The sequence below is a fragment of the Bos indicus genome, chromosome 9 (assembly GCF_029378745.1).
Source record: "Bos indicus isolate NIAB-ARS_2022 breed Sahiwal x Tharparkar chromosome 9, NIAB-ARS_B.indTharparkar_mat_pri_1.0, whole genome shotgun sequence".
Taxonomy (NCBI): domain Eukaryota; kingdom Metazoa; phylum Chordata; class Mammalia; order Artiodactyla; family Bovidae; genus Bos; species Bos indicus.
Genome location: NC_091768.1, coordinates 668,023 through 691,551, shown reverse-complemented (window position 1 = coordinate 691,551; position 23,529 = coordinate 668,023). Strand labels below are relative to the sequence as shown.

At 35.0% G+C, this 23,529-nt stretch overlaps 1 protein-coding gene across 13 annotated transcripts in view; it reads right to left on the bottom strand.

Moving 5' to 3' along the window:
* PHF3 (PHD finger protein 3) overlaps positions 1–23,529 on the bottom strand; it is a 207,395-nt gene that overhangs the window by 122,408 nt on the left and 61,458 nt on the right. For 10 of the 13 annotated variants that reach the window (XR_011568363.1, XM_070795656.1, XM_070795657.1 and 7 more), the window contains 10 exons: positions 19,939–21,691; positions 13,653–13,962; positions 11,097–11,280; positions 7,981–8,128; positions 7,742–7,898; positions 6,364–6,480; positions 5,096–5,227; positions 4,381–4,516; positions 1,812–2,007; positions 565–712 (listed from right to left, as the gene is read on the bottom strand). Coding sequence is in view for 12 of the 13 variants with exons in the window: in XM_070795656.1 (XP_070651757.1) it covers positions 565–712; positions 1,812–2,007; positions 4,381–4,516; positions 5,096–5,227; positions 6,364–6,480; positions 7,742–7,898; positions 7,981–8,128; positions 11,097–11,280; positions 13,653–13,962; positions 19,939–21,691 (3,281 nt within the window). In the remaining variant the exon portion in view is untranslated. The other 3 variants (XM_070795665.1, XM_070795666.1, XM_070795667.1) reach the window with 3 other exon arrangements.

The following is a 23,529-nucleotide window of genomic DNA, read 5'->3' as shown; positions in this document are numbered from 1 at the left end:
ATGGGCAGGTAAGAACCATAGTCATGAAGTTGTGGAAATACAAGCAATAGGGGAATCAGAAGACTTGTTAATAATGAAAAATTTTCCCAACAGACTAGCACTGGAGGCCATAAACATGTTAATCTTTATGTAAGTCTGTATTTCAAGAAAAACTTAGATATCCATGCAAAATATCCATTAATTTTTAATTGATATAGTGAGTACATCTTGGAAAGAGTAAGACATGGATTTAAAACTTTCAGAGAACAACTTTCTATAGTTCTGAAACTCTACTTGTGAACTTATAATTACATTAATTCAATGTTTAAGAGTCACTGTCAATAAATACTTTTACCATGAATGAAAATAAATATTTTTATTATTTTATTATGCAGTTTCCTTGCCTTTTGCCTTCAGAAACAGTTGATAGATTAGATAAGCAATATTACACTGACTTAAATTAATTTCATTCTAATACAAAGAAGAGTTTATCTTAGTCTTAAAAGAAAACAGGCATATGTAAGATTTATGTCTTATAAAATTTATGTCAACCCAGGCATAGAAGAGCAGAAAAGTTTACAATACCTCTGTCAAGTATTCAGGGGAACCAGATACTGGGTAGGCTTTGGTAACAAATTTTGCTACAGATGGCATGTTGATAAAACCTTTCCAGATGAAGTTCAATCGAGCCAGGAAGGTACACTCAACTTCAACAGTTCCAGGCATCTCTGGGCTAAAAAAAAAAAAAATGACATTAAGAAATTTTCAGCCTAAAGATCTGCTCATGATAAATGTATATTCTACTTGCTCATCAATTATTTCTACTTTAGCATATCAAGAAGGCCAAAGTAGGACTTCTCTAGTGGTCCAGTTGTTGGGAATCCATCTGCCAAAGCAGGAGACACACATTTGATCCCTGGTCTGGGAAGATCCCACATGCCGCAGAGCAACTAAGACCATGCACCACAAATACTAAGCCAGCACTCTACAATTACTGAAGCCTGCATGCCTAGAGCCCATGCTCCCCAACAAACAGAAGCCCCCACAATGAGAAGCCCATGTATTGCAACTAGAAAAAACCTACATGCAGCAACAGAGACCCAGCAGAGCCAAAGTAAATAAATGAATCAAAAGGCCAAAGTACATAAAGCTATGATTAAAGAGTTTATATTTTCACTTCATAAAACACACTCATATTAACATACTCATGTTTTACATGATTTTCTTCTAGACTGGCTTAGGTGGACTAATGGGGTCCAGAGAAATGCAAGCAATTTTTCTTTAATTCTTGCCTTTTAGGAAAGACTTATTTCTTAGACTTATTTATTGCCTCTTAGGACTAATATAATGAAAGAGAGCTTTAAAGTCAAGTCTGCTGCTGCTGCTAAGTCGCCGTCAGTCATGTCCGACTCTGTGCGACCCCACAGACAGAAGAACAACAGGCTCCCCCGTCCCTGGGATTCTCCAGGCAATAATACTGGAGTGGGCTGCCATTTCCTTCTCCAATGCATGAAAGGGAAAAGTGAAAGTGAAGTCGCTTAGTCGTGTCCGACTCTTAGCGACCCCATGGACTGTAGCTTACCAGGCTCCTCTGTCCATGGGATTCTCCAGGCAAGAGTACTGGAGTGGGGTGCCATTGCCTTCTCCGAAAGTCAAGTCTGCACATACTCAATTCTAACTTTTAGAGTCTTTAAAAATCTCAATTAGTTGAAAATAAAGGAAGGTACAGTTACCATCTTAAGAAACATGTCACTTTTCTGCTTCTGAAGACTTCCAAGTACAAACTAGCAAAGAGAGATAAAGATTAGAATTTATAACGAAGGGAAAATTACCGTGGAGCAGGAGAGAATGTTGACTTTGGAGATTCTTGTTTCTCCTCTTCGAAGAATTCAGAGGCCAAAATATTTGAGGTTGAAGACAAAGCATCTGCTATACTTTCTGCTTCATTGTCTGAATGTTTACGAGACACGCCAACAACAACTTTCACTTTTTTTGGAGAAAGATCATCTGCAGGTGGTGCCATTCGACCTAAAGCCAGAAAACATGAAAATAGACCACTTTTGTAAACTGAAATTTCTGTAACTTTATCCATTTTCACTTCTAGAGTTATTCACTTTCCCTGACTGCACTGCTGCATACTGGGGATAGTTTTTAACTATAATCATTTCTCACAATGATTTATGGAACACACTCTCTTATTGATGTGGAAAAAGAGAACCTTAAACAACTCAGACAAGCTTTTGAAAAGGAAACATTATAACCATACCCTAAAACAGGTAGTCTGATCCCCTAGCAAACATTTTTTAAACTAAACTATACCAAATTCGAACAGTCTTGAGAGGTAATGTGAAGACCGAGTAAAACAAATCTGTATATTACATCATATTACATACAACAGCAATTCATGACATATGCATACTGCAAAGTGACTTAATTATTTACTAAGAATGAAAAACACTAGTAAAGTTTAGAAAATGACACTAGTTTTACCTACAGAACCACAAGAAAAAATCATTCCACCTTTCTAAAAATAGGTCAAGTCTAGTAGTGTTTAACAAATGTATTGTGGGCTACCATTAAATCTGAGATATTACAATATTAAATATTACATTGATTATAAATGTTACAATGTTAATCATTAAAATTAATAGAAATTAATAGATTCAAAATAATAGAAAAATTACTAAGATTTTTCCCAGACAAAACAAACTAATGAGTACACTAAAAATACTATGACACTATAAGATAGCTTTCTTCAGGGATAACAATATCTAAAAACATCCTGTCTTTAAGTCTTTACCATTGTATACATTGTAAAAATATGAACACACCATTCCTAGAAGACATTATTTCTATTATCAGAAAGTTACCAAATTTATAATACATTTCAGTCGGTCTCTAATACAGTGATGGAGGACAGCATACGGATTAACCTAAAGAATCTTTCATCTCACTGAACAAAGTCATACCACAGTAAAAAAATTAAAACTGAGAGTAACAACTCTAGAGTTAATTTAAAAAACGATTAATCCTCCATCGCTCCCAATAAACTGAATATAAACTTTCTCAACACATTCCATTTTCTTTTCTCCACATCCCCATTTCTTATGCCCTAAATCCAGTCAGTCTCCAACATTCTATCAGTATTACCTGAGTATCTCAAAGCTTACTCACCTCCACCTCCAATGCATCCACTTTAAATAAAACCATTTCATCTCCGTCTTGCACCAGTGCATAAAGGTCTACCACTTAGCTTCCTTCACCATAATATCTACTCAAAGTCAAAGAAATCTTCAAAATTCCAATCTGATCATGTCACTCCCCTGATAAACACCCTTCAATCACTATCCACTGCTCTTAGATAAAAGACTAAAATCTTTAATATGGCTTACCAAAGAAGGTTTTCAGTAGTTTTCATTGTAATTTGTAAAGTATACTTTACATCATGATCCATAAACATACATACACACTCCAAATACCCGTGTGTTTGTAATGTGTGTAATACATGTACGTATGCATGTGTGGAGTTTTTTGTAATATGGCAAATAGATGGGGAAACAGTGGAAACAGTGACAGACTTTATTTTCTTGGGCTCCAAAATCAGTGCAGATGGTGACTGCAGCCATGAAATTAAGACGCTTGCTCCCTGGAAGATAAACCATGACAAACCAACACAGCATATTAAAAAGCAGAGGCATAACTTTGCCAGCAAAGGTCTATATAGTCAAAGCTACAGTTTTTTTCAGTAATCCTGTATGGATGTTGAGAGTTGGACCATAAAGGCCAAGAGCCAAAGAATTGATGCTTTTGAACTGTGGTGTTGGAGAAGATTCTTGAGAGTCCCTTGGACTGCAAGGAGATCCAACCGTCTATCCTAAAGGAGGTCAGTCCTGAATATTCATTGGAAGGACTGACGCTGAAGCTGAAACTCAATACTTTGGCCACCTGATACGAAGAGCTAACTCACTGGAAAAGACCCTGATTCTGGGAAAGATTGAAGGCAGGAGGAGAAGGGGACGACAGAGGATGAGATGGTTGTATGGCATCACCGACTCAATGGACAGGAGTTTGAGCAAGCTCCGGGAGATGGTGAAGGACAGGGAAGCCTGGCATGCTGCAGTTCATGGGGTAGCAAAGAGTCAGACACAACTGAGCGACTGAACAACATGGTCTCTCAAAATTGCACTTATCTTTATCAGTGTAATTCACTGTGATGTTTCCCATTTTCTGTTTTTGTTTGTTCTGAAATGCTAGTTACTACTCACTAAACTGATTTCACTACTACCCTTTAAGTCATAGACTGACTCACACCAACACTGGGGAAACAAAAGCCAACTTAAATCACAAGTGTCCACATTTCAAAATGAAAGCAAGATTTTAGGAAGAAATAATTCCAATTACCTATGCAAATTTTGCAGTTAAGATCAAAAAGATGCTGTCTGTGTTGACTAGTGGTATCTTTAGACATCGAGTCAACCTCTCCTTTTTGTTTTTCAGATCCTTCTGTCTTCTCCATTGACTTATTAGCTGTAGGTTCCTAACAAAAGTAAAAGTAAAAATTAGGTTAACAGAAAAAAGTTGGTCTCAGTTATATATGAACTTGTATTTCATACTGCTATTTTTTCCCCAAAATGAAACTGTCCCAGTCATATGTTGTTTCTCACTATTTCTTTAAAAAATAAGTGCTAGATGTTAATTATGACATAAAATGGAGTAAAAACTCAAACATTCCTATTCTCCAAGGCCTCAAATAAGATTTCATATTATTACCTCACTGATGTTTGAAAATAAGAAAAGTCACACCAGATCTCAAAGTACAGTCTGCCTAAGAAGCACCTACAGAGTTTAAGGCCTACTAAGAAAATTTCTAAATCATAAAGACCCTAAGAATCTACCTTATCAAGTGTTTAACTGTCTGTGTCTGATGCAGGTGGTCTGTACGCTTCATAGAGAGAAACAATACTTTAAACACTCTCAAAAAACCATCAAACTACTCTAATAAACACAGTTTAAAAAATTATTTTTTCTGCTTTAAGAATATTAGGCAAATAAACCTTTTCTGAATCCTCATGTTTTCGGCACTATAAAACATGCTATTTTTATCATCATCATTTACCTGAATCTCCATGGCTGCCTCCTGTTCTTTCATTGGAGCATCACTCTCAATTTCTATCTCACCTTTATGTGTTATTTTTGTGATAGGTCGTCTTTCCACTTCTCTCTGCTCTTTCTCAATCATCTCTATGGTCTAACAGGAAATATTTTAAAGAAATACTTTACAATTAAAATCATAGATGGTTTTTAACCTTTAGTTTGTCTGTCAAAAAACAAATATATACTGAGTACTTGCAAATGTCAGAGATTGTTTTAAGTGCTAGGGTTTTAAGAATGAGACCTCATATCTCAGCCCAGAAAGGTTTCAATATATAGTGTGTGTGTGTGTGTGTGTGTGTGTGTCGCTCAGTCGTGTCCGATTCTTGCAACGCCATGAACTATAGCCCAGGCAAGAGTACTGGAGAGGGTTGCCATTTCCTTCTCCAGGTCAATGTATAGTAACTGGAGGCAATTGAAGTGCAATGTTATTTGCAAAGTGATGAAACATAATATTTACATTTAAAATCTGCTTTCTAATCTACTATTTTAGCAGCTGCCACAGAGAAATAAATGAGAACAAGTTCCTCTTAGGTTCTTAACCTGATGTTCTAACACTCCCCAGAAGTTAAATCTGGAACACTGTCACTTAACAAAAAGTATTTCTGTGACTATGAACTTTCATACATGACACTTCAGGATCACATTTTATCAATAAATTTGTAACAGGGGAAAAAGAAGCCCTTATTTTTCAAAGCATTTGGTATTTGAAACTGAATATTATGGGGTTATAAACATAAACTTTTTCATTCTGACTTAATTTGGCTGTACAAATTACCAAAATTCATAATCTTCAAATTGTGTTTGTGAAATGTGCAAATGTGAGTGAGAATAGACTGACCAATTTTTCCACCCTTCTGATTTACAAAATATAAGATTATGTAAGCTGATAACGAGAAAATGAGGAAAAAGCAGAACAGAAAAGAAAACAGAAAAAATTTAAGAATAGGCTAACAGAGGATGCGGAGAAGGTAATGGCACCCCACTCCAGTACTCTTGCCTGAGAATCCCATGAATGGAGGAGCCTGGTGGGCTGCAGTCTATGGGGTCGCACAGAATCGGACACGACTGAAGCAACTTAGCAGTAATGGAGGATAAGTAATGAGAAGTACAGAACAAAAGGTATGTAACTGTGTACTCTGAGTTTAATTTCCTCTGTGTATATACCTTTTCTCTGTGGCTAAAAAATGTACGTTTTAATATAGACAAACACATATTCATAGATAATCTTACATGTCTGTTTTCTCTTCGTCTCCAAGCAGCTAACTCTTTAGAAGCTAGCTCTTCTGGACTCATTCTTATAAGGTGATCAGGGGTTACTTCTCCTTTCAGCACTTTTTTAAATAATATCTGGAGGTATTTAAAAATGGGAAGGAGAGAAAACACTTTTAAAAGGAGAAGCTGCTGTATAGAAACATCATAAAGATGCAATTTTGAAATCTGATTTACAAATGTTTAATGATTCACATATCACCTACTACAAATAAAATAAATAACAGCCTTGTGTTCTAGAAACATCAAATAAGGCAGCAAAATAAACATTTTGTATAAAAATCAACACATAATGGAGAAGCATGTATGGTGGTGAAGTTTTTACAACATCTATCCAAAACTGTATTAAGTCTTCCCAGGGACACATACTATCACAACAGCCAACCCATGACTACATAAAAGCTACTGCCTAAAGGAACTTTACTGAACACAGTCTTTCGTATTCTTAAAACTTCTCATCTTTGAACCCTAACAGGCTTTGTGGGAACTCCCAAGCAAAGAACCAATTACAAGAAAAAACCTAAAGGAAGTAAGTATTTACTTGAAGAAAAGTTTTTAGATTATATAATTCAAAAAGTATCTGATCCCCTGGACCATGACAGCAGAATTTACATGAAGATTTTTCTTAAGTAGTAGTTAGAAGACTTCAAGAAAATATCTCATATCACACTTACAGCAAGTATCATTACACAAATTGTTGCACTCATGTGAAAACCTTGTAAAACTTAAGCAAATATTTAAGGAGTTTGAATCTACACCCACAGTCTCTTAAGTCCCAAATAAAAAAACCCTAGGAAAAGATCAGTTATTCAATTAAAGTTTACTCCATTGCTAAAAGATTTTTAAAATTAAAGTCATTTTTAAATTAATAACAATATTTTAAAAGCTATCTTTTTATCAAAATGTAAATTATTTTAAGCAGCGTAGCTCTACTTTCAAATTTAAATCAGAAAGTATTAATTATAGTGTTATAAAATTTTCCTTAACAGATTTTTGAAGATTACACAGGAATCAATTTTTTAATGACCTGGATTAAACAAAGGACATAAAGGAAAGAATTCACATAAATCAGGTTAAGACATATTTAGTATTTTATATTTTAAAAGACACTGTATAACACTAGTCACCACTGTGCAGAATTTGTAACTCAATTCAATAGCAGAAGACTTTATTAAAATTACTGGTCTCGCTTCAAGAAATAAATTATAGATCTATTGTGTTAAATTATTAACCCCTACGTGTTGTGTATGTGCTCAGTAGGAAAGCTGGGAACATAAATGTCCAGACATGAACAAAATATACTTACGTTAAAAAAAAAAATATATATATATATACTTACGTTGTTTTTAGGATCTTTCAAATTGAACATCAAACTTCTGTATTTGTTCTTATATTTAGCATCTGTGTCCCGAAAAAAAGAGAAAAGCTCTTTTTCAATTTTTGTGGCAACTTTTGCTGCCTTTTCCTCTGGTACCTTCAAGTTTGAGTCTGTAAGTCTTAAAATTAGAATAACTCAATTATTTTTCAAATACATGAAGCGTACATTATTCAATCTTCTACATTATCAATGTGTGTTACCTTTTCATAAGAATGTCTTTTAGAGAATGCCGGACACTCTGTCGGATCTGGTCTGCAGAAGGCTTGGAAGCAGGAACGGCTGGAGGATGCACACCAGGCAGTCCCTTTTCAGTTTTCTTCTTCTTTATCTCCTGCTTCTCATGAGCACCTAATTTAAATGGATATCAAAACTCACTAAGCTGCTTTTAAAAAAATATTTTACTTTTTAATGTACAATATAAGTTTATAACAGAGCTGACTGATTAAATATCACTACTTTTAGGGACTTCCCTGGTGGTCCAGGGGTTAAGACAGTGTGTGTCCACTGCAGGGGTGCAGGTTCCATCCCTGGTTGGCAAACTAAGATCCCATGTGCCACGAGAAAAAAAAAAAAAAAAATCCCTTTTTTTAAATCATTAGATCAGAATCCATATCCCACATTGAAATACTCTTGACAAGGAAATTCTAACCTATGTATGATGACAGATGTTAACTAAACTTATTGCAGTGGACCATTTTGCAATATATACATATATCAAAACATTATATGGTACAACTGAAACTAATGTTATATGGCAATTATACATAAAAAAAAAAGTTCTAAATGAGTTTTACTTAGAAACTAAGTTCCCCTGGAGAAGGGAATATATATGTTGTTGTTTAGTCACTCAGTCTTGTCTGACTCTTCTGCGACCCCATTGACTGCAGCCCACCAGGTTCCTCTGTCCATGGGATTTTCCAGGCAAGAATACTGGAGTGGGTGGCCATTTCCTTCTCCAGGGGATGTTCCTGACACGGGGATCAAACCCATGTCTCTTGCAGTGGCAAACAGATTTGCTACAACTGAGTCACCAGGGAAGTTCATTTTATTTTTATATATATCCACACAATGTGATCAGATAGCCCAAAATGTACCTTTCCCTTGTAGCCTTAGCATCTTTATTCTCTCTCCTTTAAACATCTACATTGACAAAAACGATAACCTGGTGAAAGCTAACTTTTATCCTTCACCCAAATAGCCTACAAACAGCTAAAGATAACTGGAGAAAGCAAGAACTGGTGCTAACAGATCTCACTTTAAATTTATAACTAAAAATCTCAAGTGGATAGCTCAATGTACTGCCCTAATCCTATTAAAAGGTCCTAGAATTTAAATTTGCTCTCCCACTTTCCAAAACATGTATTTTAGGCTTTTTCTTCTTTCTTCTCAAACCAATAATACCTGCCTCTCCAACTTCAACCTCATCTGACTTTCTCACTTCATATTTCACTAAGGAAATAAAAACAATGTAACCTGTTTTCCCATCACCAAACCTACTAACTTCACTCACACGTCCCCGCTCCTTCTGCATGCAGCCTTCCTACTATTACAGTGCATCAGCTGTCCCTTCCTATGACCAACCCCTCCGGGGGAATCCCATCCCCTCTGATCTCAAGGACTTTGAACCTCAACCATCATCTCTCTCCTACCTCATCAAATTCTCTCCCTACTGGATCATTCCCAATAACCTTACAAACATGTTATCTTCTTAAAGAGAAATCCTGACCTCATATCCGCCTCAAGTCACTCAGGTCATTACACCATTTCTATTTCCTTTAACAGCAAAATTCCTAGTTATGCACAATCACCATCTGCACTTCCTCACCCTCCATTCTTCCATCCACCACTACAACTGGCTTTTGGCCCCACTGGTTGGTTGGATGGTTTAGTTGCTAAGTCATGTCTGATTCCTGAGACCCCATGAACTCCCAGGCTCCTCTGCCCATGGGATTCTCCAGGCAAGAATACTGGAATGGGTTGCCATTTCCTTCTACAAGGGATCTTCCCAACCCAGGAATCGAACCCAGGTCTCCTGCATTGCAGGCAGACTCTACCAACTGAGGTATGAGGGAAGCCCAAATAGCTATCAAGACTGCATCTGACAGTTGATCATTACTTTCTTCTCAGAACTTAACCTGGCCTCCAGGTCGCCCTGGTCTCTCAGTTCTCTTACATCAAAGGCCATCTCTTGATCTCCTCTGCTGGAGCCTCTCTCCTGCCCAAGTTCTAAATGCTGACATGCCCCGAGGCTTCTGCTTCTGTTCCTTCATCCTCAAACTCGCTACATAGCTCTTCACATTTAAGTGCATGCTTTAAAGTAACAACTAAGCACCATTAAATCCCAAATTTATACTGCATGGCCCAAAATCCAGACTCATCAGCCAAAGATTTACTCTAAGTATCTCCTTATGGGTCTCTTAGGAAGTATTTCAAAATACCCAAAACATAATTTTACAATTTTTCCTCCCCAAATCTCTCTCATCTCCACAAAGAACACCAACACTGATCTAATCATCTGCTAAGACTCTTTTTTCTTTCACCTACCTACATCTAACCTGTCACCAAGTTCTACCAAGTCTACTATAAAACGTATCTGAACCTGACCACCTTCACCACCCTTACTGTGCTGTTTCAGGCTACCATCCTTTCTCATAGATCCTGGTAGACTCCTAACCAGTCTACTCTCCTTCTCTCCTATTTCCTGACAGTCCAGTCTCCACAAAAAAAAAAACAGTGAACCAGCATTCCCTATAATAAATTCCTCTAAAGGCTCCCCACTCTATTCAGAAAAAACAATAAACTCCTGTCATGGCCTCAGAGTTTCTACATAATTTTCTCTCAACTCACCTTCTGCCACCATTCTATCCCTCCTGTATTTGTAACATTCTAACCATTCCACAGGGACCTTCTTGCTCTTCAAATGCAGACTGCTTCCACTTCAAAGCCTTCAGCTCAGCAGTGCCCTCTGTGGATTCCTGCCTCCAAAACAATTCTGCATTCCTTCAGATCCCACTGCCTCCATTTTCTTTGAAACAAATTCCTCCCACTCCCCTTGACCTTGACTCTCTATTCCATTAGTCAAGTTTTTCCTCAGTGCCTAAATTCTCTAATTTTTTTTGTCTCCCTATTATTTTATTTATCTCCCTATTATCTGTAATTTCCCATTAGTATTTAAATCTTACTGAGGTTGTTAGTACTTCCCAAGAATTCCAAACAATAATGTCTTATTTCAAGTAAAGTCAATCACCTAAACTATTTTTCTTGCCATTAAAATATAAAAACATTAGTATACAATAATTTCTACTGTTCTTATTACCTGGTTTTGAAGCTTTTTCTCCTGTGCAAATAACGGTTGTAGACTCTTTTGTCATTTTTTCACTTTTTTCTTCTGAGGATCTCCGAGGTAACACTGGTTGTCCCATCTTTCGAAAAGGTGCTAGCTGCCATTTTTTAATTTCACTATCCCTACAGTCTGATGAGTTTTTGCCTTCACCAGATTCCTAGGAAAAATAGTATTTAATTCATTAGAATGAAAACTACTAAACTACCTTTAAAATACAAAGCAACCTTCATAAGTATGTAGATGAAACAAATTAAACCTAATTAGCATGACAGCTTTTTAAGATCATGCCCCAGTCTTTGGCCCAGTAACTGTTCTGTGAAGATACACATAACTCTCAACAGCAAGAAGGACCTTCATCCTTTCTTCCAAAACCCACCTGTTTAGCACCTATTTTCTGCAGAACACACAGTAGTCTATAAAAGGGAACCTAAAAACACTGAGATTATATTCCCAATAATTGTACTAGAAAGAAAATTAAATATAAGATTTCCGTTTGTCGCATGTGGATATGAAAAAAAAAGAATGGCAGGGAGAAATTATAAAGATATCAATTATCTATATTTTTCTTTACTACTATCTAGAACAAAGTCATATTTACCTATAAAAGTATCAAATGTTCAGTGTAGCTACAATTATAACCCACAAAGAACTACAAATGAAACCAGAATTTGGAGACCCTTGGAAACAAGTAATATCATATTAATAAGAACATTATGTATAGCAATAAAATCATAGTTTTTAGGAAGACAATATATACAAAAAAAAACACTGATTTTCTCTGGACAGGGAATCCTCTTTTTTATTTACTTATTTTCTACCTCTCCAACTAGAGTTGAGAGCAGGAACATATTTCAATCAGTGATACATACTCAAATCTGGTATCATGCTTGGCACACAATAGGAACTCAATAAATAGTTCAATATAAAATCATAAGAAGTGATCTTTTAAAAGCATATTCCATAAACTAAACTCAGAGTAGTTCAAAGAAGATTCAACAATTCAACATGAAAAAGAAAAGGAAGCAGTAATCACTTCATTCATGTATTTACTTATGAAATCAGACTAACCTCAATTCCGTATCTGGTAAGACTGGCTAGAGGGTTCTTAAAACACTCAGTGTTAATGCTTTATAATGTCTTTTTAGACAAGATGGAGGTTTTCTATGACAAAACAATGTTATATTTCTGAGTGGCCAAGAAACTGTACCCAAGAAATGATGATTAAACATTAAAAGAACCTTCCCAAAGGCTTGCTATGAACCATCTGCGACAGCACTCAGTTCTATATTATCCATTACTTTGGTGCTAATCAAATCAACAGAAAAATAGTAAATATTAGGAGGACATAATCTAATTCTGAGAAAGTCTTGGTAGACAGAAAATGTTGGATGCCACAAGGATTTGGCAAACTGGAATTTAATCCAGATTTGTCACATAAGGAATGTCTGGAAAAACTGCATTTGTAAGTAATAAAGTTTTAGAGAAAACATGCCTATGTTCTTTAATCTGAATGGTCAGACTAAAAAATTTCCAAGGCTCCTTCCAACTCTATAACTTGTGTTCACTGTATCTTGGAATTATTATATTTGACCATCCATATATGTTTGTTACCAGTGTTTCCTCCCTAGAGCCACCTACAAGAATAACCAATGATTTAAAAAATCATAGTATAAAAAAGGTAGACAAGGAAAATAAAACTTAATTAAATAAAAGGCTGTGTCCTTTATACACTTCTCCTGTAATTGACTAAATATCTTAAAACTTTTTTTTTTTCTAATTTTAAACTTTACATAATTGTATTAGTTTTGCCAAATATCAAAACGAATCCGCCACAGGTATACATGTGTTCCCCATCCTGAACCCTCCTCCCTCCTCCCTCCCCATACCATCCCTCTGGGCCGTCCCAGTGCACCAGCCCCAAGCATCCAGCATCGTGCATCGAACCTGGACTGGCAACTCTGTTTCCTACATGATATTTTACATGTTTCATTGCCATTCTCCCAAATCTTCCCACCCTCTCCCTCTTTAGAAAATACAGTAGTTGAAAATGAAAGATGAGGGGAAACTAACTTTTTAAGGCACAACATTATAAGGGAGAAATTATGAAGTAAGGCTTCCAAGCAAATACTGGGAACAAAAATCAAAAGAATGAAGATTACATTTCCTTACAGAGAGAACTCTTGCACTTGAAAATAATAATTCCAAATGTGGTTTTAAGGATTCACAGATATTTATGGACTGAAAAGCTTTTTAGAAAAACTTCTCAGTAAGCACAATTTATATCTAGCCCCACAAGATCACATACACATTCTACCACTGAAAATCCAAATACCAAAGACTTAAGGAATAAATCTGCATATTTCGAAGATGTCACTAACTGGTTTCACCAAAACTAACAAAACATTTTAAGCAAACCTTCATTTTTGTGGAAAAATAAATGTGAAAATGTACACTACAGTGAAATCTAAAAAATTTCAAATTCTCAGTCTACACAAGTTCTTAAATAAAAAGAATGCGTAATGAGCTCACCCGTTTTAAAATTTTGACCTTGTGCTTCACTGTATCATCTACATACTTGGTTTTATCATTTGTTGTAGTGTGCTTTGGTAACCCAAGCTTTTCATATTCCATTGCTTTATCTTCACTATGGATTTCAACTTTAGCCTGGTTTCTCAAAATATCTGGATCAGCTATTTCAGTCTTTTTATCTTCTTCAGCACAACATTTTACACACACATATTCTTTGTCTTCCTCTCCCATTTGCTGTGCTTGAGAAAGACTTAACCCAACACAATCACCATGAAACCAGTCATCACATCTCCCACAGCCAACCATAAACCTGGAAAGAAAAAAGAACACTCTGATTTGATACATTTTCTAAAAAACCAATGCCAAGTGAGCCTAAACTGAATTTTTTGTATTGTGGTATTGTGCATGTTTTCTGTCCTTACACATTCTATCAGTTCAACAGTGTCCAAGTTCTCCAAGAAAAGAATATTGTATGAAAATGAAACTTTTTAAAGAAGTCAGTATTTCCCCTCTAATGTAAGTGAGAAAATACTGGGGGGGAGGTAGGGGGGAAGGTTGGTGGAGCACATAAAGATAAAAACAAAGGGCAACTGGTCTGTCTGCATACTGTATGGAATAATTAACATACAGAATAAGGGTATTTCTCCACTGAGAAGAGTGATAAGCTTTGACATTCAACCTATCCAAGTTACATTTACCACATAGACCTGAATTTATACATAAAATTGGAGTCACTTACCCAACTAATTTAAGTGACAAAAAGAAAAACCAGATGCAACAAAAATGCAACTCAAAAACTAATTGAGCCTCACTGACTGTTCCTTATTAACCACCTTAACTATGTAACTATTCTTAGAGCTCAAAATATTCTGGTTCATCATGTCAGACTGATTTAGCTTAAGAATTTTTTACATACTTTTGAGTGTGAGCTTACTACTTGACCTTGTACCTCAGATAATAAACCTGTTTTCCCAAATAATGACCAACTATCAACATGAAGATATTACTCTTCAGGCTGAGTTTTCTTTAATTTCCAAACAGTCTCCTTGTAGTTCCTCTTTACTGCATTTTATCTAACAAATAATTTCACTAGCCAATTAAAGACTAAGGGCATATTTACCACTCTAAAAAGTTCGCTTTTTTAACTTAGAATATTTGGAATTACTTTAGAATAAAATAGCAAAACAGATGCATAAACAGCAATTTGAAGGTGAAATTATCTTTTTCACATACTTTTCAACCCACTGTTAAGAAAATGACAAAAGCTTAATTATGTTTAACTAATTTTCTTTTTTTCTTCTTCAGGTTAGTAATTCATGGTATATCTGAAAGATTTAGGAGAATTTAAATACGTTCTTTAATGATCTAAAAACTTTGTGCTGATTTTGATAAGAATAGTGCCACCACCAATGACAAAACTTTGTTACTGTACTTAATTAATCATAGAAGAGGTTATATTAGATCAAATGCCTATTTACAAAAGCCCTGCTGCTGCTGCTGCTAAGTCGCTTCAGTCGTGTGTGACCCCATAGACGGCAGCCCACCAGGCTCCCCCATCCCTGAGATTCTCCAGGCAAGAATACTGGAGTGGGTTGCCATTTCTTTCTCCAATGCATTAAAGTGAAAAGTCAAAGTGAAGTCGCTCAGTCGTGTCTGACTCTTGGTGACCTCATGGACTGCAGCCTACCAGGCTCCTCTGTCCATGGGATTTTCCAGGCAAGAGTACTAGAGTGGAGTGCCACTGCCTTCTCCGTACAAAAGCCCTACAAACATATAATTACAGACACTTGAAACACAGTAGACTTGCATATTAAACCATAATCCACGAGTACAAACTGAAATGGTAAAATAAAGCAGTTGGTGGCAACAGATGCCAGTGTAAACTCCTTTTAAAATATTGTCCAGTAAGATGCTAAAGGTAATATACTGGGTGATATAGCCTACTCTCTCTAAATATAATCAGAGGTCCTATTTTAACTCAGAGACTATAAAATTCAGAGCCTGAGTTTCAAACCTTGCAGGATATCTTGAAATCAAGTCCCTGACTGCAGACCACTCCACTCTTCCATCTCGTGTGCCCTTGTCTATATTGTGGACCAACCACTGCTGTGCACTAAGGAAACTTTGTTTTTTCATGTCTGTAATTCACCATTCTTGAAGTGGTGATACTTATGCTAGCTTTTTAGGGTTAAGTCACCATTTCTTCCATGGTTCATTAAAAAAAAAATCATTGAAAAACACAAATTAAAAAAACAAAACTCATGCTTTAAGTAAAAATACAGAATATTTTGGATTCATAGCCCTAATGAGAAAACTTTCTAACAATGTGGTATTTGTCTGCAAGATAGAAATGGTTTCTAGGCGTGGAAGATTTTAGATAGGTCTATTGCATGTTTCATTGATACAGATCATACAGCCAACAGAAAAATACAAAGCTTAAAAAATAGAAAAGTTCTTCTATTTCAGACTGCAAAGTTGTAAGAACTCCCATTTCTTGAAAATAACTACCTAGGTTGATTCTTTTGAAATACTGAAGGAAAGCTAATGTGTTCCCCATCACAGCTATATTAACAATTTCTTCAAAGCAAGCCTGGAATAGTTTCAACTATGACCATGGCTATGCTTTTGTCCCAAATCCAAACCTAACTAACAAACTATAAAGCACATATTAGGAAATTTCAAATCTTTATTTGACCAGGGAAGAGTCACTTTATTATGTAGAAAGCATTCACTATATCACCATACCCCAAGTTTATTCTGGAAATACCTCCTCGAACTTGAGAAGCTCTGAAAAACAAATCTCAAAACTATAGTGCCAACCACAGATGTAATCTTAATGATTTATATTTTATGTAAGTAATATACTTAAAATATAATTCTGAAAAACCAAAAAATTACACTGATGAATATTATTACCATGTCCTAAGGGAAAATGTAATTGACTTGAAAATGAAACCGGAGAATTTCAAAAAAGGAAATAATTAGCAGTATTACAAACTTTATAACCATATATATATTTTTAAATGGCTTTTCAAAAAAGAGAAGATACATTGTCTTCCCTTTTCATATTTCTCATGGCTTAAAAATGGAGTATGGATCAAATAGTGAACATACTCTCCTACTTTCTGCTCTGTCCTTGAAATTCTCATCACCAACAGGCAAAATCACTCAAAGAAGACTATAACCTGGGTGTTAAATATTTCACCAAAAACAATTAACATGTGAAGTTTAGCTCTGAATTAATTGGACCAAGTCAGCATGAAATCAGTTAAATGGAAAACTTTAAAAATATCTGTTGTGTTCTACTACTGTTATATGTTCATACACAAAATTTTAAATTCTATTATAATTTAAACAGTTTAAAATGTAATCCTAATTCTAATCTTTTTGGCACAAATTAAAACATATTCTTAGAAAATTTCCATGTTTCTTCAGAGCAAACCACAAAGGCAACGTTGAGAATTCCTGTTCTTAAAAAGTCACAGAGAGAGATATTTTAAGATGAGCCATCATGTTCTAGATATAAAAGTAATTGAGACTGTATTACTGTGAATGTACATGTACTCACTCTTCCCTAGGATAAAATGATTTCCACATAAACACTAAATTATTGTTGTTGTCACTAACAATCTAATCTGCAGAGAAAAATATTTATCTATCAAACCTGTAAACTCCTGAGAAAAACCAGAATCACTAAGAGAAAATTTCCATTTTTAAGAAAAAGGTTTCTTGCTTAAAGCTATGACTCAATTATGCTAAGTAGACTTTTTTGTTTCTAAATTTCATCCAATGAACTAATCTTTTAAAACTGGACAAGAAAGTGTAATACAAACTGAAGATGCAAATGTCACTTGGAGAGGGAGGGAATACTAGAAACTACAACATAGGTATTGTGAAAAGACTAAGAGTTCTTCCTTCCAAAATGCCAACTAGTTTATGTTTAAAAAGAAGTTTAAAGGTAACTTTAAAAAAAACGATTAAATAGTCTGGTTTTTACAATAATGAATATGCCTTAGCTGTAAGGAGAATCCGGAAAATAAATGGAAGCTGAAACAGGATGAAGCGTAAACCGTAAGGCAGTCGATGCTTACTGCCTTTAGGACATGTACAGAAGTTTCTTAAGGTCAAATATTACATTTGGCCACGCAATGAACAAATCTGTATTTAAAAATATAATTTCCAAATGGAAGCATAAACATGAAGCTAACCTCAGTTGTATTATATATAAAATGCTGAAGTAATAAAATAACGTTTATAGGAATAAATATATCACAAGTGCTAAAAAAAAAGTCACATTAACAAATAGTTTTTACTGAATGTAGCTAGTACATGAGATGAAAGAAATGGATGAAAATTATTTCCACATATGTCCTTCCTAATAAATTCATGTACTTAACATGGATTAAACTAGGAAAATTACATGCTGCATGGCGGTTGCATTTTTTTGAGTAACCTCAGTGTATACAAGCAGAACGCATCAAAGTAGTGAAGGCTAATTAACATGTAAAGAAAAAAACAATCAACAACTTAAGCTTTTTTATTCACATAATTGAAGTAATGAGAAATGTTGCTTCCAAAATTGATTTTCCAATATTATAATATTCATTTCAATTACATAGGGTAAACTCAAAATCCCTACACATCTAATATTAGAATATTAGGTCATTTTCCAGATGGAGACAAAGAAATTCTAGGTTTTATAGGGTAGATCCAAAAGGCAGCTTTAGGTAAAAGAACAATGAGACTTAACACTAAATCTTCGTATTAGGAAAATAACTGATGTTGGTGAAGTGACAGTCTTCATTCAAAAGCCTGGGCAAACTCCTGAGGACCAGGCCATCATAACAGAAGTTATCTCAAAAAAGCTACTTTATACCATGGCTTCCAACTCTAGGCCAAAGTTTCATGCAGAAACTCATTCACTTTAAGGCTTCTATCTGATTACTCTGACAACACGTCAGTGTGATCATTTTTAGAAGATGCTTGCAAAGAAACAAGGTCTTCTAAAATACATAAGGACCATCCAGCCCTTAATTCTCTTAAGCCCACTTTAGAATATTTTAATAAGGCATTTTAAACAAGCAAACAAAAAAGCATAAAGAGCACAAAAGTGAGGGCAAATGTAGCACTATATTCAAATAAGTCAGAAGTTTTAAAAACTGGGAATATGCTGTTATAAAGTAACCGCTGACACTAAAAATAGGCTACAGGCTGAATCACAAATGAAGGAACTTGATGTAAAAGTTATTTTTTACAGAACAGCCCCAGCAACTCCCAACCACCATCTTCCACACCAAATAATGTAGTACAGCACACTGCACTAAACTGTCCCTCCCTAAAGAGTTTCATTTTCATACTAACATTCACTTTCATGAGTAAAGATAATATTACAGTGTGTAAGTTATAATGTTCTTTTATTATATCAATGTTGTTAGAAGTTCCAACAGCAATCTCAACACTTGAACAGGATAATCTTGTAGCTGAAAACTCCACTTCATCTCTTGTTCTCTTTTTCTGAAAAAGCTAGCAAATAAAAAATACAGGGGGGGTGGGGAGGGGGCAGAGGGGAAGTGGAGAGGATGGCAGTGTCATAAAACTAGGGGTAACACTGAGTCCTGTGGAAAGAATGTCAAGGGCAGCACTATAAAATCACCTCCTAAAAGAGAAGAATTCACAGAAAATCCAAATCACTAAAATAGCAAAAAACAAAATATATGTTTCACTCCATCCCATGTTACATACAAAATTCCCCTGGGTAATTTAATAGTTGTTTTAGCTATCAAATTTCATTCTAAAGTCAAGTTTGATAGTTATAAAGTAGCAGTATTAAGTCAGAGTAACTGCTTCATTAAAAATAAACAAACAAAAGTGTATGTGTGTATATATATATAAAATCTCCATTATGCCCTTCACATTTTATTACTAATTCTTTTCAAGCCAAACAAAATAACATATAACTTACAGGCCCAAAGCACTATAAGATTTTTCTGATTTTTTTTTAAGATGCAATGACTAAGTTACAGTCTAACTGATTACAATGACAAAACAATTCCATATATATCAGTTTTTGGTCAGACTATGTATTTTAAAGTGTTCTAGAATACTGAACAGTGGCTCCATCTTTCTATCATCCAGGACTGAGGGGGGGGGTTTTGTTTTTGCAAAAGTCTTTGCATATTAAATCATCTTTCTATAAAAAGTTCTCCCACTAATCTCACTCTAAAAAATAGCAATTTCTCTTTAATATACATATCACATACATACATACACACACACACACACACACCTGTTGCCATGTGGTTTTTTGCAAAACCCACACTGCTTGCTGGGAGTCCAGATATATTTGCATTCGAATGAAGAGCTATGATCTAAGCCTTCCCTTTTTACAGTAGCTATGTTGTCTGGAATGAACAACGGTGGCTCATCCAAAGAAAAACTTTTGCTGCTTCTTCTTTGGCGGGGTTGTAGATTCTTCTCAGGTTTTTTTAATTTCAATTTTTCTTCTTCCTTTAAATGTTCTCCACCACCTGCATGCTCCAGCTCTTCCTTCGCATGACTATTGGTTCTCACGGCTAGGGTCGGCTGCTGGGGCTTATGGCACTGTTTCTGACTGGCCTGCAATGAGTGTCCAGTTTGTACAAAATGGTGAGGTTCTTTAGAGCAACTAGGGTGACCATGAGGTTTATCACTCATAGAATGAGTTAAGGGTTTGGAAATCTGTACTAAATTTTGATCCTGTGATGTTTTTTTGAATATAGAATGAGTTTGATTTTTCACAGATTTAACCCCAGAAATGCAACTCTGAATCTTTGAATCCTTATCAACTTGTTTTTTTCTCACTTTGACTGGCCTATGAAAATTCTGCTTAGATTCTGATTCATCAGCATTCCGCTTCACACTTTTGACATTAGCTTTAGTTTTGTTATGCATTAATTCATGCTTTGCTGTAGCAACTTTTTTCTGAGTATCTGTGGTCAAGGTTTGCTTAGGATGAATTACAGGTTTTTTATGTTTCGATTTTATGTTTTTTGATTCTAAAGAAGAAACACTACTTGACTGACTATCTCTATCATCCTGAAGGGTTGCTGTTTCATGAAACTCCATTTTAATATCTTCAACAATATTCAACTGTTCTGAATTTTGGTCAGGTGCATCACAAATAGCATTTTCTAAAGTATTACTTTCTGGTTCAAAAGCACCAGTATTAACCACCTCCAAGTTTGATTTATTAAATCTGGTGCCCTCCAATTGCTTATCATTAGACTCTGTACCTTTACAATAAGCCATTTCTATTTCATTTCTTTGAAATAGAGGGGAGTTCTTAGCTTTAACAGCAACTTCCATGCTATCCTGCAATTCCAAACTACATTCATTTACTTTATCCACAGAACCAGACAAACTGACAAAGTTCTTTTCTGTCTTGTTTGGGTTTGTACAAGCAGAACTGCCAGAGAAAGCATCACAAGATGCAGGTTCCTTAATGACATTGTCATCTTTGTGGGGTAATTTAACTGTCACCTTTGATTCTTGTTCAACTTCTTCCGCCTTCATTTCTTCAACAATAGTCTCATCCATTTTACCTGAAATGGAATCGTTTCGTTCATCTTCTTCTTTATCTGAAAACTTAAATAATGGGCTAACAGACTTGGTTTTACATTCCAGAGTTTCACTTTTCTTTTTTTCAATATTAATACAAGTCTCTGAAAGGAGTGGAGAATTTAACTCATGAGATGGCACATTTGCTTCTCCCTGATTATTACACTTCTGCTCAGAATCTAATCCAGCTTCATCCTTCATTTCAAGACAAGATGAAACTGCTGCTTCAACCTGTCCACTGTGTCGGTTGCTCTTTCTGCTCTCTTTTTGGTGTTCTGATTTCGGTGATGTACCAGCTTCTTCTTTAATCTGACACCTTTCTGGTTGTTTCATGCCTACTTTAGGGGCAGACACAGTCTTCCCAGATGCCTTTTTTGTGCTATTTAAAGGTGCTGCATTTGAACGCTTGGCAATAGTGCTTTGTCGCAAATTTCTTACTTGTTCTATCACAAGGGAAAAAAATAAATAAAAATAACTTAGTTATGTTGTCATGTGTTTTTATTTTTATTTCAGTGCAATTTATTCTGAGCTATAAAATTCATTTTCCCATTTCAATGAAAATGTACTAAATATCTACTCGTGATGGACCATATTTTAGATATGTTAAATTTTATAATTAGCAAAGTTCTATCAATTCCGAGGCAGGAAAAAAACCTCTATAAAATTCAGACTGATATTATACTTTACAATAAGACAAATATTTTTTATCAAGTTTCCTTTTTATAAAAATAAGCTGAGACTAAAATTAATTAAGATCCTTTATATTACTACCCATTTCAAACAAGGTTATCATACAGTTTTAAATATTAAATACCTTTAAATATATAAAACCAAATAAATTCAAGTGCAATTAAATCTAAACTAAACCATCTATCACAATAGGATCTGCATGAGTTTCATTACAGCCTCAAAGGAATTCTAATGCCCTTATAAATGTACTTCCATTGTATCTCCATTTTAGCATTCAATCTATTCTTTCACTAGTTTAAATATACCAAGAAGTCAAATATACACTGAAGTACACAGATCAACCAAAAAAGAAATTATATTTAAAAAGACTGAAACCAAGAAAATGTTTCAGAAGGGAAAATGCGGAAAGTATGAAAATAATTTACTGGATACATCCTCCAAGGAAAACAGAAACACAATGTGAAAAGAAATTGGAAAGAAAGCTAAATAATTCACTAAGAAAAAAATATAACAATTCACTAAGCAGAAAAACAACCCACAAACTGAAATACAAAATAAGGAGCTATATATCCAAGCCTACGCATATCAATACCTCTGAATCAACTCTGCAGGAAAACTAAAAGTCACCAATTTAAAAAAGCCTCTTTCCTTTTTAACACAAAACCCTACAATGCAATTTAGAACATTCTCCTAATTTGTCACGTATCACTAACCCTGAGCTGTGACTGTCTTACAGAAGGCGTTATGTGTCCTCCTCCGTCTCTAACTTCCCTAGAAAATGCCTGCAGTCACGACACTCAAGTGTCCCCGTTTGGATTATAAATTATATGGTCATCCTAACCTTAGAGACCTTTCCTAATCCCCCCAAGACTTGGTACAATATCTAGTCTTCAGGTAGGTACCCAACAACTTTAAAAAATTACTTCCTGGATTATGAACCACTCAAGCTCAGATACATGAACATTTTTAAATAACTAAAATTTTTATGATTTGTTATCAATACTTTGATGATTTTTAAAGTTTTGAAAGCAGTCTGTAATAATTTATAACTCTGCTATATTTATCTGCCCTGAAATAAATGAAAAACTTTTAAAACCCATTATCTAAGTGGTTGATAAATGAATAGCACATACAACTGTGAAGGTATTTAAACAAAAAGCTATTTTTCATTAGTAATTGATTACTTAGCAAAGGATAATTTAACTATCTCCTCTAACTATGAACTGCCTTAGTTTGAAGCCAGACTACATAGGCCACACATTTATCGTTGTCTGTAATGTTCATTCTATTCTTTCATTTCTCAAAGTCACAAATATCTACCAAATAACCAATTAAAAAAAAAAAGTGAGGAAAAGATAAGTAAATATATACATCTCAGTTAATTTACTTCTTAAACCCCACATCAAAACTATCCAAAACTACAAATCTAAAAGAAAAGGAAGAATAAGAGTAAACAGGGACAATTTAGGAAGCCAAACAAAGATGATCAAACACTGATGCAGAAAATCCCCCCAAGGCAAACACTAACTGGCAGGGCTGGCCAAACCAACACCACTGGCATCTCCAAAGGTTTAGGAACTGGTGACCCCAG